Source organism: Amphiura filiformis, chromosome 20 (assembly GCF_039555335.1).
Source record: "Amphiura filiformis chromosome 20, Afil_fr2py, whole genome shotgun sequence".
NCBI classification, from domain to species: Eukaryota; Metazoa; Echinodermata; class Ophiuroidea; order Amphilepidida; family Amphiuridae; genus Amphiura; species Amphiura filiformis.
Genome location: NC_092647.1, coordinates 28102698 through 28118442, shown reverse-complemented (window position 1 = coordinate 28118442; position 15745 = coordinate 28102698). Strand labels below are relative to the sequence as shown.

General features: G+C 38.5%; 1 protein-coding gene across 3 annotated transcripts in view; it reads left to right on the top strand.

Annotated features, from left to right (window-relative positions):
• Positions 1 to 15745, top strand: part of LOC140142583 (macrophage mannose receptor 1-like) — a 139924-nt gene that overhangs the window by 109025 nt on the left and 15154 nt on the right. For all 3 annotated transcript variants that reach the window (XM_072164579.1, XM_072164580.1, XM_072164578.1), the window contains exons 7-10: positions 7195 to 7294; positions 13528 to 13769; positions 14363 to 14531; positions 15146 to 15400. In XM_072164579.1, the coding sequence (XP_072020680.1) occupies positions 7195 to 7294; positions 13528 to 13769; positions 14363 to 14531; positions 15146 to 15400 (766 nt within the window). The remainder of the gene's footprint in view (positions 1 to 7194; positions 7295 to 13527; positions 13770 to 14362; positions 14532 to 15145; positions 15401 to 15745) is intronic.

Sequence of the window (15745 nt, the reverse complement as noted above, 5' to 3'; positions counted from 1 at the left end):
GGATATGATAATAATAATTATGTTCCCGCTAAGTCTGATGTACCGGGCCAGCCCATACTCATACCCGAACCCGTAATCCTAATCTTTACCCCGATCACCCCTAACTTGGTACCTAACTCATAACCCTGTAGGCCTACCCTGCTAAACGTACATCGTACTCTGATATCTATACCCAATAACATGTATCCCATACTAGTACCCGAATGTCCTACCCTTATACCCTCCTCGGTTCACATAACCCTGTATTCTTGGTACCCCTAACCCCATCCCTGGCCAGTAGCACTACCCATCCCTGGGGCCCCTAGACCCATCCAAGGGACCCCTTAACACAACAAGGGAACCCATAATCCACTGCCCAGTGGCCCATAACCTGATATGTTCTGGCTAAATTTGATGTACTCGGACCAGCCCATAACCACACCCTTGGCACCCTAACCATATCCTTAGTACCCTAAGTCTCTTACTCCAGTACCCTTACACAGTCCTCGGTACCCCTAACGCCATCCCTGGGACTCCTAACGCCAAACCTGGAAACCCGAACTCCATCCCCAGTACCCCTAACCCTATTCCCGGGACACCTAACACCAACTATGGGACCTTTAACTCCATTCCTAGACCCTCTAGTCTAATCCCATCTTTGGTACCGGTAACCCCACATCCGGTACCCCTTACCTAATGCCCGGTACCCTTAACCCCTCCTAACGCCAAACCTGGAAACCCGGAACTCCATCCCCAGTACCCCTAACCCTATTCCCGGGACACCTAACACCAACTATGGGACCTTTAACTCCATTCCTAGAACCTCTAGTCTAATCCCATCTTTGGTACCGGTAACCCCACATCTTGTACCCCTTACCTAATGCCCGGTACCCTTAACCCCTTTCCTAGTACCCATTACCGCAACGCGGGGACCCCTAACTCCATCTCCATTACCCCTTACCTTATTCCCTAGGACCTCTAACACCAACTTTGGGACTTTTAAACTCCGTTCCTGAACTCTCGCAAGACCCATACAGACCTACCAACTGTCCCTCATTTTGAGGGACTGTCCCTCATTTGGGGTTTTCCAAAGTGAAAAAGAGGGACAGTCCTGTTTTCTGAAAATTTCAGTGATGGTAAATTTAAATGTAAGAACAGCAGAAAATGATGCAAATTTCACTTTAAAATTTTGGTATAGCATTCTCTTTAGTCTATTGTGATAAATTTAGACCTGCAAAACCTTCCCTGAATTCTGAAAGTATTGCACACCTCAAGTCTTTGAATTTGTCGGTACCTGGTTTGTGTACATGTACAAAGTTTTGGCCTCAATGTCTCTCTTACTTACTGCGCTAGGTTGGCAGGTCTGCCCATAACCCGTCCCTGGTATCCTAATCCCACCTTTTGTACATGCAACCCCACAACCTGTTTACCCTTAACCAATGCCCGGCACCCTTACTCTGTTCTTGGTACCCATTTAATGGGCTACCCCAACCCTGGGACCCCTAATTCTATCACCATTACCCCTTACCCTATTCCCTGGAACCTCTAACACCAACTATGGGACTTTTTAACTCTATTCCTGGAACCCGTAACTCCGTCCCCGAGAGCCATGACCCATCCCTGGGACCCTAATCCCATCTTTGGCTCCTGTAACCCCACATCTGGTTCCCCATATTCAATGCCTTACACCCCTTACCCTGTTCCTGGTACTCATATCCCTAACCCTTGGCCTCCATCCCCATTACCCTATTGCCGGGGACCTCTAACACAAACTATGTGACCTTTAACTCAATTCATGGAACACCAAACTCCGTCCCTGAGACCCGGCCATGAAACATCCCTGGGACCCTAATACAATCTTCGGAACCTGTTAGCCCACATCTGGTTCACCATACCCAATGCCCAGTACCCTTACTCAATCCCCAGTCACCCATATCCTATCCCTTGGACCTCAAACACGCGTCACGATCATGCGACCTCTAACCCCATTCCTGGACCCATGACCGGTCATCTCTGAAACCCCTAGCCCGTCACGGGACCCATAACCCGTTACCCTGTCCTCAGTACCCCTAGCCCTTCCTCAGTGCACCTAACGCTATCCCCGGTACCCATTATCCAAACCCTGGGACCCTTTATTCCATCCCAGTACCCTCACCCTATCCAATATTTTTCAAATTGACCCTTCCCATTGTGAATTTATTGGTACAGTAGGCATTGTTTTAGGTGCCCTAACACCGACCATGGGACTCTCCCCCTTCCTGGAACCCCTAACCTCATCCCCCAAACCCCTAACCCTGTCATTGGTACCCCAAACCCCATTGCTGACACCCCTAATGTCACCCCTGGAACCTAGCACCTTCACCTGGATCCATAAACTGTTGTCCCTGGGACCTTCGGTACCCTTTACTAGCACTCTTTTATACCCCATCCCTGGTATCCCTAACTCCATCCCTAGAAACCATTAAAAATTCCATCCACTGGGCCGCGGGACCCATAAACCATTTTTGGGACCACTCGGTACCTTTTACCCTGTTCTCAATACCCCTCAATACCTCTCAATGTCTGGCCAATGCCATGTCCTGGGGGGGGGTCTTCCTGTTTGAAGGTGTATAGGAAGGTGCCACAGTTTGGGGGTACCTTTTTCAGCGATTTTGGTATATCGATGGGTGGGTTTTCAGTGGAGACCAGTGCAACCAACTGGGCACATTTGGGTAAAATTGTCCTTAAATGGTTCAAATTTTTTTGAAGAACCATGTACCCCCTGTTGCCATGTGCTTATGGATGTACCCAGCAAACACAAAAACGTTTTCAAAACGTTTTAAGTAAGTTATATTTTGGCTTTTGGTTTAGATAAAACGTTTTAATAACATTAAAATGTCGGGTTATATAAAGGTCTTGATAACGTTTTAAAACGTTTTGTATGAAAACACACTACAACAATATTTTTAAATGTTTTCAAAAAATGTTATTGTAAACTATTTTTGCAAACATTTTTGCCAAATATTGTGTTAATACTTAAATAACATTATGTTAAAATATTTGAACCCAGCAAACACAGAAATGTTCTTAAAATGTTTTTTCAAAACCTTTTAATAACATTTAAATGTTGGGTTATATAAAGGTCATGAAAACGTTTTTAAAACGTTATTGAAAATATTTTGGGCAAACATTTTTCGCAAAATATTTTTTCAACCCCAAAATAACATTTTGTTTAGAATGTTTTATAGCAAGTTTTCAAGAATGTTTTTGGAATGTTATTAGAACGCTTTTATACCCTTTATATAACCCGACATTTAAACGCTTTTCTGTAAAACATTTTTGTTTGCTGAGCAGTAGATTATCAAAAATGTTTTTAAGGTTATGAAAACGTTTTATACTCTTAATATACCCTTTATATAACCCGACATTTAAACGTTTTCTGACAACCTTTTATATCCTTTTGCGAATGAAGTCGAAAACGTTTTGTGTTTGCTGGGTAGTAATACAGCCTGTAGCCCAAACTAGCACCACCAACTGTTCTTGTATAAAGGATACCCGTATGAGCCAAGAAAACGTTTTTGATACATTTTCTGTGGCACTTTAAAATAATATACGAAATATACGTGGGGGGGGGGTAAGGGTGTGCATTAAGTATGGGATTTGTGTGTGTTATTATTTTAATATTCATGTCACGTGTCCAATCTCATATGTTACCAGATTGATGTAAGCTTATTGTATGTTTGAAGGAAATAAATTGATTTCGGTGGCCATTTTGAATTTTTGGCGGCCATTTTGAATTTGTAAATCATTAATATTGGTGCTACTGCATGCCAACATGACAAAACTACTATAACAAGCCTAAAACAATCACTGCTGTGAAGATAAAATCACATTGAAAGGGGCAGTTTGACAAATATTGAAATATTTTGCCAAAATGGGCACCATTTTGAAAAACAAGATGGCCGCCTTCTGCTGCATCTGGATTTTTGTAAACATGTATAAATATGTTACTTGGGACCCTAACAACATGCTAGGATAGGTGGCACATTGTCTTCATCAAAAGGCCACGGGCCTTAAAAACTGGGTAGTTTGCTGCCCGACTATTAGATGGCTATAGAAATTTTAATAGCTCTGGTGCTTTGGCTAAATCCTGTTCAAGTGGTGGGTTACCAGGCATTGTATTTTGTATGTATAACCAACAATTAACAATGAGAGAACTTTCTTAAACCTCGTTGACTTGGGGATGATTTGAAATGACTGCCAATTATGACTGTTTGATATTTATTGCCAGCAATGTGGAAAAAGTGACACATGTAGAAACGAAAAAAGCTATAATTTTGTTGAAGGAGCAAAGTTTAACAAACCATTACCCCGCTTCTGGATATCGTTTGAAGTCAAATGATATACCATTTTAAAGCTTATGATGTATATTTTCTAAACACGAAATAAAACAAAATTGACCGGGGGAGAAATTTACGGCTCATTCACCGTGAACGGTCACATATAGGATTGATTATTTTGCCGGATGAGTCGGAAGTGGAAAACGAATGGTAAAATCTGCCAAATGTTATGTTTTGTGTATGAAGAATTATAGAGACTTTTGTCTTCCAATGTTTTCTCTTTATCTACAGCAGAACTTTAAAATGATTACCAAATCATATGCTATGTTGCATTTTGTGTTGTACCATTTGCGTGTAGTTGTAAAGTTGTTTGGCAAGGATGGATATAGCACTTGCATGCATTTCTTTAAAAGTGGCAGTGAGCAGCCATTTATTACGACAAACTGTATTTAAGGTACCATCAATTTAAGGCATGCTGATATTACGCAAGCTGTACCTATCTACAAATTACAATCTATGTATATATAATAACATGTAAACCTACATTAACATGTAAAACTTCATTGGTAGATTTTACACTGTACTAACACACTCATCATGGCACTTCGAGCCCGGGGACTTTGAGTTCATTCATAAAAATGAGCTCCGATAAATCTTCGGGATAAATTGATATGTACTGCTTATCAGTAAGCTTTAAATTAAGGATGCCCTAGATAAAAGTGGTTGTCATGATAGGGGGCAAAGGGCCATGAGGTCAGTCTATAATATCGAATTGATTAATTCGAATTAAACAATTCATTGATGTTAGCACTGGGTAGTAGCCATTACTGCCAGTAGACAGGAAGTCTAGAAAGTTGACCTCAATGCGGCAGGTGGTCTTCCTGTGCTTTTGAATAGGACAGCAGTAACCTTGGCCAATTTTTAGACCAAAATTTTGGATTTTTTAGAGTTTGTGAGAGCATAGCAAGACTATCTGTCGATGGATTTTTATTTCCGTCGGTAAATATTTTTTAAATTAAAATAACATAACATATTAAAAAGGCAGAGACCCCTGCTGTTTAATAAATTAGCTAGGTAAGTTTTGAGCAACCTTGGTGAAAATTATCAAAAAAGTGCCTATTCTTTTGTGTGTGTACGGTCCATCACCTGTCACTTGGTAGTCTTGTAACATGTCTAATGGCGCTGCCCATGGCCACTCGATGAATTGTTTAATTCAAAATACACTTCTAGTGCCCGTTTCTATTCATCGTTATGTATTCTTCTCCCGTGCATTATTTTCGCGAACTACCCTTCACAGCCCAAATTATATAAACCTGCACGATAAACAATGCATTATCTAAAACCTGCACGCTATTAAACAATAGATTCTAGATAATACGTGCACGCTCAAATACTAGAAATACTACTTTCACATAACCATAAAGTAGAGTTAGGTGGCGCTTTAGACACAGAGATCACATAACTATATAATTGTCTGTTCGATATATATACCAACAAAAAAGTACGAATATACATTCTGTGGTGTTAAAATGGTATAGTTACAAGCGGTGTTCTATAATAGTGTACAATTCGAATAAGGTGCAACTCGCTAGACTTGAGTCCAGTCCTCGTTTACGGAGTTTAGGATTATGGTTTAGGGTTCGGATAGGGCAGTCTTGTAATAAGACTAGTAGAGTTGCACCCTTGCAAATATCATTGTCATAAATTATGATTAATGACCTCAATAAATAAATCAAACATCAAATGAGAATAATCGAGCTTTTATTAATTAAAAAGGGCCAAAAACAGGTGGATCATAATTATACAAGATGACACCATTGCAAAATATTCAGCATTTTACAAATGAAATACATGTAGGCCTATATCTAAAATAACATAGCCGGGCCCGGGAAACACACACTAGCGCATAATATCATGATCATGCTTTATAATACCATAGGCCTTCAAACACATGTGTTTGAAGGCCTATGATAATACTGAACAAATTGTTAAATCCCAATGTTGTGTGTTTTAATATAAGTAGTTCAAATTATAGAGCTATAAAGTCCAGTTGATATTCACCGTAGTACTAGTCTGACATCTAAATCGATCGTTTCCAACTGGTTCAGTGCTCTCTGTGTTCGAAACCACGATATTAAATGATCACAACATAAAGTCAAGTCAATTAAACCATGCGTGAATAAGTTACCTAAGTATGACGTATGGCTAATCGATACCATTGATTACAGGGATTGATTTTCTTTACCAGTTAAATGCTACGTAGCTGGTCAATGTCCTGACGGTGTTTTTAAAATGTAAGATATTTTCCTAATATTAAAACTAATATAATGAATGCAGCAATTAATATTGCCTATTGTTTTAATAGGCCTACACTCAAAGTGTATGACGGATAATGTATTGCAGTGCAAATGCATTCGTCAAGATAATTGCACTTGCCATGGAGTTATTGCATTTAGCCGAGCCTATCGGCTCTCAAGCTAAATGCAATAACTCCACGGCGCGTGCGATTATCTTGACGAATGCATTGCACTCAGTTCATTATCCTTATCTTAATCAATTCGATATTATAGACTGGAGGTACAAATGCAGTATTAGCATGGAATCTTCCGTTGGTCCCTACTAGCACTATAAATAAATTGGTTAGCATAAAATTCAAGTTTTTTTTCCACAAAAGTTAAAATACTGGTTGCTAAACAAATCAGAATTATGCAATGAAAAAACACTTTTTATGTTACACTCAATGAGGTAACTTTTTTTATAAATTATTTAGCCAAAAGCAAAAAAGAATTGTGGATAAATTAATATCTTAATTTTAATTGTGTTTGTACTAGTCTTGTAATGAGACTAGTAGAGTTGCACCCTATTCTGTAATTGCTCCCTTGTTTCTATATTGTAGGAAGATTGCGTGGAAATGATGTCTGATGAAAACAGACTTGGTGAATGGAATGATGTTGCTTGTAATAAACCTAATGGTTTCATCTGTCAACAATTACCAAGTAAGTACAACAGAAAAAAACCAGATTTGATGAATGGAATGAAGTTGCTGATTGTACCAGTGACGTAGCTGCCGGGGGGCAGGGGGGGCAATTGCCCCCCTGGCAAAAATTGCCTATTTGGCCCCGCCCCCTCAGACCCTCGCCCCTAAGCTATTTGGGCACCCGCCGCCCCTAGCGAAGGAAAAAAAAAAGGGGAAAAGGAGAGAGAGAGGAAAAAAAGAGAGGGAGAGAAGGGGAAAAGAGAGGGGGAGATAGGGAGAGGAGGGGAAAAGAGATGGGGAATCCATATGATATGCAATACCATACGATTATTGTCAATAAGCCTGGCAAAAATTGTCTATTTGGGCCCCCGCCCCTAGTGCGGGGAAAAAAGAGAAAGAATGGAGAGAGAGGAAAAAGATGGGGAAGAGAAGGGAAAGAGAAAGAGGGAATCCATAGGCCTACGATATGTAGGGCCATACGATTATTATCAATATACTCGACAATATACTTGTAATGACTTCTTGAAGACAAAGAAATATAAATCTTTTGAAATGCTAATTGCACAAAAGCACCTATAGGAACAGTAGGCCTATATTGACCAAAACAATAAAATGGTCAACCCAAAAAGAAAAGTCGAAAAAGGTGGTCAAGAAGGCTGTGTCCGAAATGTTTCTTGTAGCATGCCCCAACCGAAAATTTTCAGTATCGACACAAAATTGGCCGATTAAGTCATTTACCATTGAGCTATTTCAAACTTGGGGCCGGATTTACGATTAGACCAGATGGGTACCGGGTCCAGGCCCCTAAAATAGCCTAAGGTATGTTCCCCAAAACACCATGTTTTGGACCGAAATATGGTAACATTGCTAAATTTTGCGCGCTTCGCGCGCACTGGCCTTTACATAAAATTTACCTTCATTTTGGGCTAAAATTGTCTGAAATTGGACATTTTTAGCGCGCTTTGCGCACACTTACCAGGAAATTAGCAAGAATTATGGCCAAAATTCATTTCTATTAAGACCAAATTAGTAATAAAAAAGCAAATTTTTCTCAGTAATAACCCGGTTTACCATTTTCTCTCTTGGGCCACTGTATTGCCAAATTTAAACGTATTTACCTTTGTTATTTATTTTTCTTTGATATATTTGAAAGTGTACTTTTCTTTGAAAGTACACTTTCTTTCGATGGGTGCGTCGCACCACCGCACTCTACCCCCATTTTCGTTTGGTGGATTTGGGCCCCCGCCCCATACAGGCTTGCCCCCCCTGGAAAAAATCCCAGCTACGCCACTGGATTGTACGTCTATCTTACTTCTTCTTTACTCTAAACAAAGAACATATTATGTGGGATACTATAAATTATGTTGCCTGAGCAGGAAACTTGTTCCCTGGTGGGGCAGTTGGATCGGACTATTTTTGCAACTTGACAAGATTTTGTCCTGGGTTTTTGTTCCTCTCTGTATTCTATCATTGCATTTTGCATTGCTAAATAAAGGTTGAAATACACATCTATATTGGGTAGACACAAAGCATAGAATAAAGTATTCCATACTTTATGTTCTAAATCATGCCAAATTCTACCTTTCATGCCAAAGTACCTTGCATGCCAACTTTTCATGCTCTGCAGCACTTCCAGCTCAGACAATCAAAACTTCCCTCCTTTGATTGAGCTCTAAGGTGAGTGGAATACAATATAACTTTCAACTAACTTAATCGTAACTAGATGATTGATGGATCAAAAAAGCCTCGCTAGAGGGTATTATAAATAAAATTTATTATATATTTCTATGCTTTGTTTATTACCTTTCAAACAATGAGTCAAAAGTGCTTCAGACATTTCGGCTAATTTGTCACGCAATCTGTTGAATAAAAATACAAGATTTGTTTTCAATCTTAATTCTAGAATTACTCTGATGCATTCAATATGCTAAGGCAGATTCCTTATTCTTATGAACAACTTGAAACATGTAATGCACATTGATCTATTTCTGGGGAACCTTAAGACCCAGGAAATCCCCGTGCTGCCGCTGTAAGTGGAGGGTTGTGGGGTTAGGAAGGTATAATTTAGATTATATCTAAGGAGTAGTGGCTTTCTGACATGTTAGTTATGGAGATCATGCAAGATTTGATGTGATCATGGTCATCAGGCATGTGACAAGTTAGTTGTGAGATTGTTTTCTTTCCATGACTCTTGATTTAATAGTATGGAGTACCTCATGCTAAAAATCCTAATTATGCAGCAGAAAAATCACAAAAATCACAAAACTCACTTTTGCAAATTCCCGTCTTAAAAGTTTCAACCATGAAATGTGTCTTGCATTAACGCTAATGAAGACAGTACATGTATGTCAGCTCCATATCAGATGTATCTGGAAATAGCAATGCCTATTTGTGACAACATAAGCGATATGGTTTGTTGGCACTGCCTAAACGAAGGAAAACCAATTGGCTTGTCTGGTGATATTAATTCATGTGTGGTGAGTGAAAGTATGGATTGTAGGCCTAATTCTGTAGGCATGGAAGAGTAGAAAGATTTCAATTTCCTCAACATCTTGTTGATAGAATGAATTATCTACTTAATTTATTTACTTCTTCAGTCTTATACCATGTATCATACTCTGGAAAGAACATTAGCTGTATATTTTATTAACTAGTGCTAGCAGTTGAGCATGATTGGTTTTAGTATTTTATATAGAACACTTGACATGTGATGTCATTGCCCGCCGATGCGCGCAAATTATGGCAATTTTCATTATTCTTTGCCCTGCAGTGTGCGTACGCATCGTAGGTTGCTCAGGGCATGTGCATTTTAAATCGCCCACCACATTTCATATAGTACAAGAAAGTCATTGAACAGTGTAGCAGTTCGTTCAAGCATATCGATAGACCAGTCCCTCGCCTTTGTTGATAAACACTGATGTCAAGTGGTGTATAGCAAGTGATGTTTTAATATTATCCCCTGATAACTACTGCATTTCTGATCAGCTTATTATGCGCTATATTCATCTTGTCGCTCGGATGACATTAGTGTATCATGAAAATGGCCATGAGATAATCCCATTGTAAATTTTTGCAACTTTTGCCTGTTTGTCATACATTACCTTGATTAAAATGTCCCCCTTTTGGAATGAGTATGAAAAAAAAATATTAGAATTTTATATTTCATGTATAAAATACAGTGTGTTCTGACTCTGGCAATTTGAACCACTTTTGGTGACACTTATACTGTCAGATTCCCCCACTTTTATACAAATCAAGCGCACAGTTTCACACTGGTTAACTAACACTAAATAGGTTCAATAGCTGTGGTCAGTTATGTAATACGATATTTAACCTAATTAGCACCCCTAGTTAGTCATCTGAAACAATTATCAACTAGAGTCAACAGACGCTGATACAAGCCGCAATTTGACCCCTATAACTTGACCCCTGGGTTACGGATGGGGTCAACTGCTCTTGCATTGTGCTTAGGAGGTCATAAGAAATATTCCTGGTGAATTTCAGCTTAATCGGAACTTATACATGGATTTTGATTTTTGAAAATTTTGATTGACCTTTTGACCCCTTAATGACCTTTGACCTCAATGAAAAAAAAAACCTTGTGTACACCGACAAAATGCATTGTTCCAATTTTAATTAAAAATTCTAACTTCTTTAGTTCTCGAGATAAAAATTCTTGAAGTTATTCAGCTAAAAACAGGAAGTGACCCCTTAATGACCTTTGACCCCCAAAATAAAAATACCATGCATACATCAGGGAACACTTATTCATGTATGTTGGTTATATTATTCTGGTCTGTTTACATTTTGATAATTTTCGTTTTTGACCGGAAGTAACCCCTTGATGACCTTTGAGCCCAAAACTGTAGGCATCCTAAAGACCCTGACTAGTAGCAATGCATGTGTGCTAATGGCGACGCTCTGCTATATAATTTGTAAAGACAGTGATTTTTTGAATATTTTTTACAAATTTTTCAGACTTTCACCGGAAATGACCCCTTAATGACCTTTGACCTCAATCTTTTTTAGGAAGTTTTAAGCACTGCCACATGTTGATTCATATGCATGAGTCACATGATCATTGCATGTAATTTGTGGAAGGAGTAGCATTTTTTGTGAAATCAATATTTTTTGGCCATAAGGTCAAGGTCAAAGGTCACAGTCAGGTCAAAGTCAAATGTAAGGTTTGGCCTAGTCCAGTGGTCATTTGGCTCAAGTATGGTTGAAATCTGTCGAAGCACAAGAGAGCTAGGGCGTAAACGTGGCAAGTCACGCATAAAATGTCACGAGGTTGCCAGAAGAAAGAAGAACTAGACTTAGCTGTGGTCTAAGACCACGAACACAGCCGTGTTTTGACGCCTTAATGACCTTTGACCTCAAAATATATAAAACGCCCATAGACATTGGCTAATGTCAATGAATGGGTCCAAGTGGCACCACTTTGCTATGTTATTTGTGGCAGAAAGGGGGCATTTTGAAGGTTTTTCGTCTCAGACCGGAAGTGACCCCTTAATGACCTTTGACCCCAAATGAAAAAATACCACATGTACAATAGGTAAACACAATTCACGTGTGAATATACCATCACCCTCCAATGTTTTTTTTAGCAAATAAAAAATTTTGAAGGTTTTTCGTTTTATACCGGAAGTGACCCCTTAATGACCTTTGATTCCAAATTTGTGAGGACCCCATAGACACTGGGTAATAACAATGCATGTGTGCAAGTGGCGTCACTGTCATACGTTATTTGTGGGAGAAGAAGCATTTTAAAGGAATTTCGTTTAATACCGGAAGTAGCCCCTTAATGACATTTGACCCTAAATAAAAAAAATACTACATATGCACAGAGTAACTACAATTTATTTGTGAACATACCGTTACTGTCCCACGCTTTTTCTTAGCAAATAAAAATTTTTGAAGGTTTTTCGTTTTATACCGAAGTGACCCCTTAATGACCTTTGACCCCAAATCTGTGAGGACCCCATAGACACTGGATAATAACAATGCATGTGTGCAAGTGGTGTCACTCTCCTACGTAATCTGAGAGAGAAGAAGCATTTTGAGTTGAAATCACGTTTTTGACCCCTATGACCCCTGCTTGACCTTTGACCCCACGAGTTTCATATGACATGTAGGGGCATGGTCAATGATGGTTGTGACCAAGTTAGGTCAAAATCGGTACAAGCATGTAAGTGCTAGAGCAAATGTAGTGGTCGGCAGAAGAAAGAAGAAAGAAAGAAAGAAAGAAGAAAGAACCTGTAAGAAAAAAGACACAGCCGTGACTAACGTCACGGCTGTGTAAAGAAGAAGAATTGAGAAGAGACAGAACAAGCCGACATCCGTCGTCGGCTTGTAAAAATTTGAAACCATGCTGGACTTTTTTCAAGCAAAACATTGTTAATGTTGTAGATCACTTCAAGAAAATAGAAATAATATCCACAAATCAAATGTCACAGCTGTTGCAAGTCTATGCCAAGAGGATTTTGCTGTGATTCAACCTGTACCCCTTTTCATGCTCAATGTGCATTGAAAGGGGCACTTCTTCAGATATAAGTTAACATAGGTGTTACTAGGGGGGTCACTAATTGAGTCGAACACTGTTGGTTTTTGTAGTAAATCTCACTATATATGAATTGAAAGTAGTCCAAAAATGAAGAACAATTTTTGAGAGGTGGTTAGAAACATGGCCTTTTAAATCTGATACAGCCCCAAGTTATTCAATTCAGGGATGGGATACTTTCTTGCCAGTGGAAACAAAATCTAGGCCCATTCAATTTTACTATGAATTCTATATCTATCATATGTAACTTGAACATTTTGATAAAGTGAGCATATTTATCCATCAAACACACAAATGTCTTTAAAAGGTTTTGGTTTTTGGTTAAAACATTTTAATAACATTTAAATGCTGTGTTATATAAGGTCATGAAAACATTTTTGAACGTTTGATATTGAAAAAAAAAAAAAAAAACACTACCACAACAAAATGTAATGCAGTATGTTTTGGCAAGCATCTTTGCAAAAATGTTTTTCAATTACACTTAATAACATTATGTATATAAGAATATTTTGTATTATGTTTCCAAAAATGTGTACTGATTCAGTCTGGTTGTTATTAAAACGTTTTATACCCTTTATCTAACCCAAGATTTAAATGTTTTCTGTAACACATTTTGTGTTTGCTGGGTATAAGTCGCCTCATATCAAGTATTCCGTACATGTCTTTATTGTTTTGCTCATCATTCTTTTCAGGCACAAATGTTCATGAACCACCCCAGACTACCAATGACTGCAGAAGAGGTTACACTCAGTATCACAACAGTTGCTTCAAGGTTTTATCAAGACCCAGATCATTCTCTGCTGCTGTCGATGTGTGTAAGAGTGGTGGTACCGGTTTAGCTACTATCACAGATGCATATGAAGAAGCATTTGTGGAAACATTGCTGCATTCTAGTGGTGGTGAAGCATTGTGGATCGGGCTGATGAATGATGAGGTATACCTTTCTTTACTTACAGTAATAGTAACCATAAGAAATACAGACATGCATCTTGCTTGAAGACACAACCCCAGACAAATCATGTGACACTTGTTTTGAGAAAGTACTGCAGAAGACCCGAGGTACCAGTATGAGGTTTCATTTCAATGCACGACATGTCCAATGAGATCATATCGCCATGCAAAATTGTAAGATATGTCATCTGAAGTAGTTTTGAGATTTTCTTATTTTGAGCCTTCTGTTAGACATGTCTCACTGCAAGACAGGACATATCAATTAATCATGTGTCTTACATTTGGTCTTCAGACAAGACACATGTTTTTATTTGTTATATTTTATATTGTTGAAGACATTGTACGTCTTAATAAAAGGCATGACAGAACACAATTTTTACATTGCTGATTGTCCCTAGGTGTGATATCCCACTAGGGACTATATTGAATCATAGCAACACTACTTTTACCACTATTTTGTATCTACATCTGCCTACAAATTAAAGATCAATAGGCTAATCCATGGATCTACAACTGACCTAGAATGGATCCTTGAGGAACACCACATTTCTATCATTCCACATGTTTCTATTTCAGATTGGTCCATACAAGTGGGTTAATGATAGTCCTGTGCTATATACCAACTGGGGTCACGGTGAACCAAGTGAGAAAGACAATGAAGGGTGTGTGAGGGTCAAGTACAATGGTGCCTGGGATAGTACAGTATGTGATGCAATGTACAAACCACTGTGCAAATATTCACTCTGTAAGTACAGTAGCTCTATTCTTCTGTAAGATCTTTTATAAGTTTAGACAAAAAAATAACTTAGAGAGCATAAATATTTTTGACTTAAATGGCAATTTTAGATGTAGTTTGATTAAGGAAGTAAATTGAGGGCATCGCTGTGAGAAAATCCACATTATGGCTTTAATTTCATAATTGCCAGCATTAGCTGATTCGATCACATAAACAATACCTATAGCAGATATTAAAGGACCTTCATCATATAATTCCATATGGATTTATCATTTGAATATAAAATGTTTAATTTAGTCAATCAGCCGATCAATCATTTAGGTACTCATTTAATCACCAATCAATCAACATCTCTATTAACATATCAATCAATCAATCAATCATTCAACATATCTATTAACATATCAATCAATCAATCAGTCAGTCAGTTAGGTACTCATTTAATCACCAATCAATCAACATATCAATCAACCAATCAATCAACCAATCAATCAACATCTATTAACATATTAATCAACCAATCAGTTAGTCAGTTAGGTACTCATTTAATCATCAATCAATCAACATATCAGTCAATCAATCAATAATCAATCAATCCTTCACATTACCATTGTTTCTTGTAGTGGATACCCCAGCAAATCTCCCAGAATCTCCTGGCATCTGTGAGGAAGGTTGGAAAGCCTATGGTAGGCACTGCTATCAATATAACTACGGTGACGATACTGAAACATCATGGCCTGAAGCAGAGTTCTATTGCAATAGACAGGGAGCCTATGTAGCATCGGTGCACTCTAAACAAGAGAATGAGTGGATTAGGACTTCATTAGCTGCTGGTAGTCATGACGATATATGGATAGGATTACATAGAACTGATTCAAGTGAGTTCAAATTTGCTGTTGTAGTGCACGTGAGTAACCATTAATTACTGCTCTAAGCCTGGGCTCTTTCAACTGTTTCGAATTTTGATATGTCATAGGCTTTGTGTTGTTATCATTTCGATCAGTGGTTCATTACAAAGAAAGTGTGATCCACTTGACCTAGCAATGGTCACATTCTAACGTGCACTACGACAGCGAATGCTGCATGCCCAGTCTTCATGTCACAAATTTGGTACCAGTATTTTTTCTCCTTCGGCTAACGAATAATCACATCTCTAAAAATCACAATACACAATTTGATGTCTCTGCTAGCGGTACAATTCTGGTTTACCCTTCACCACCTGT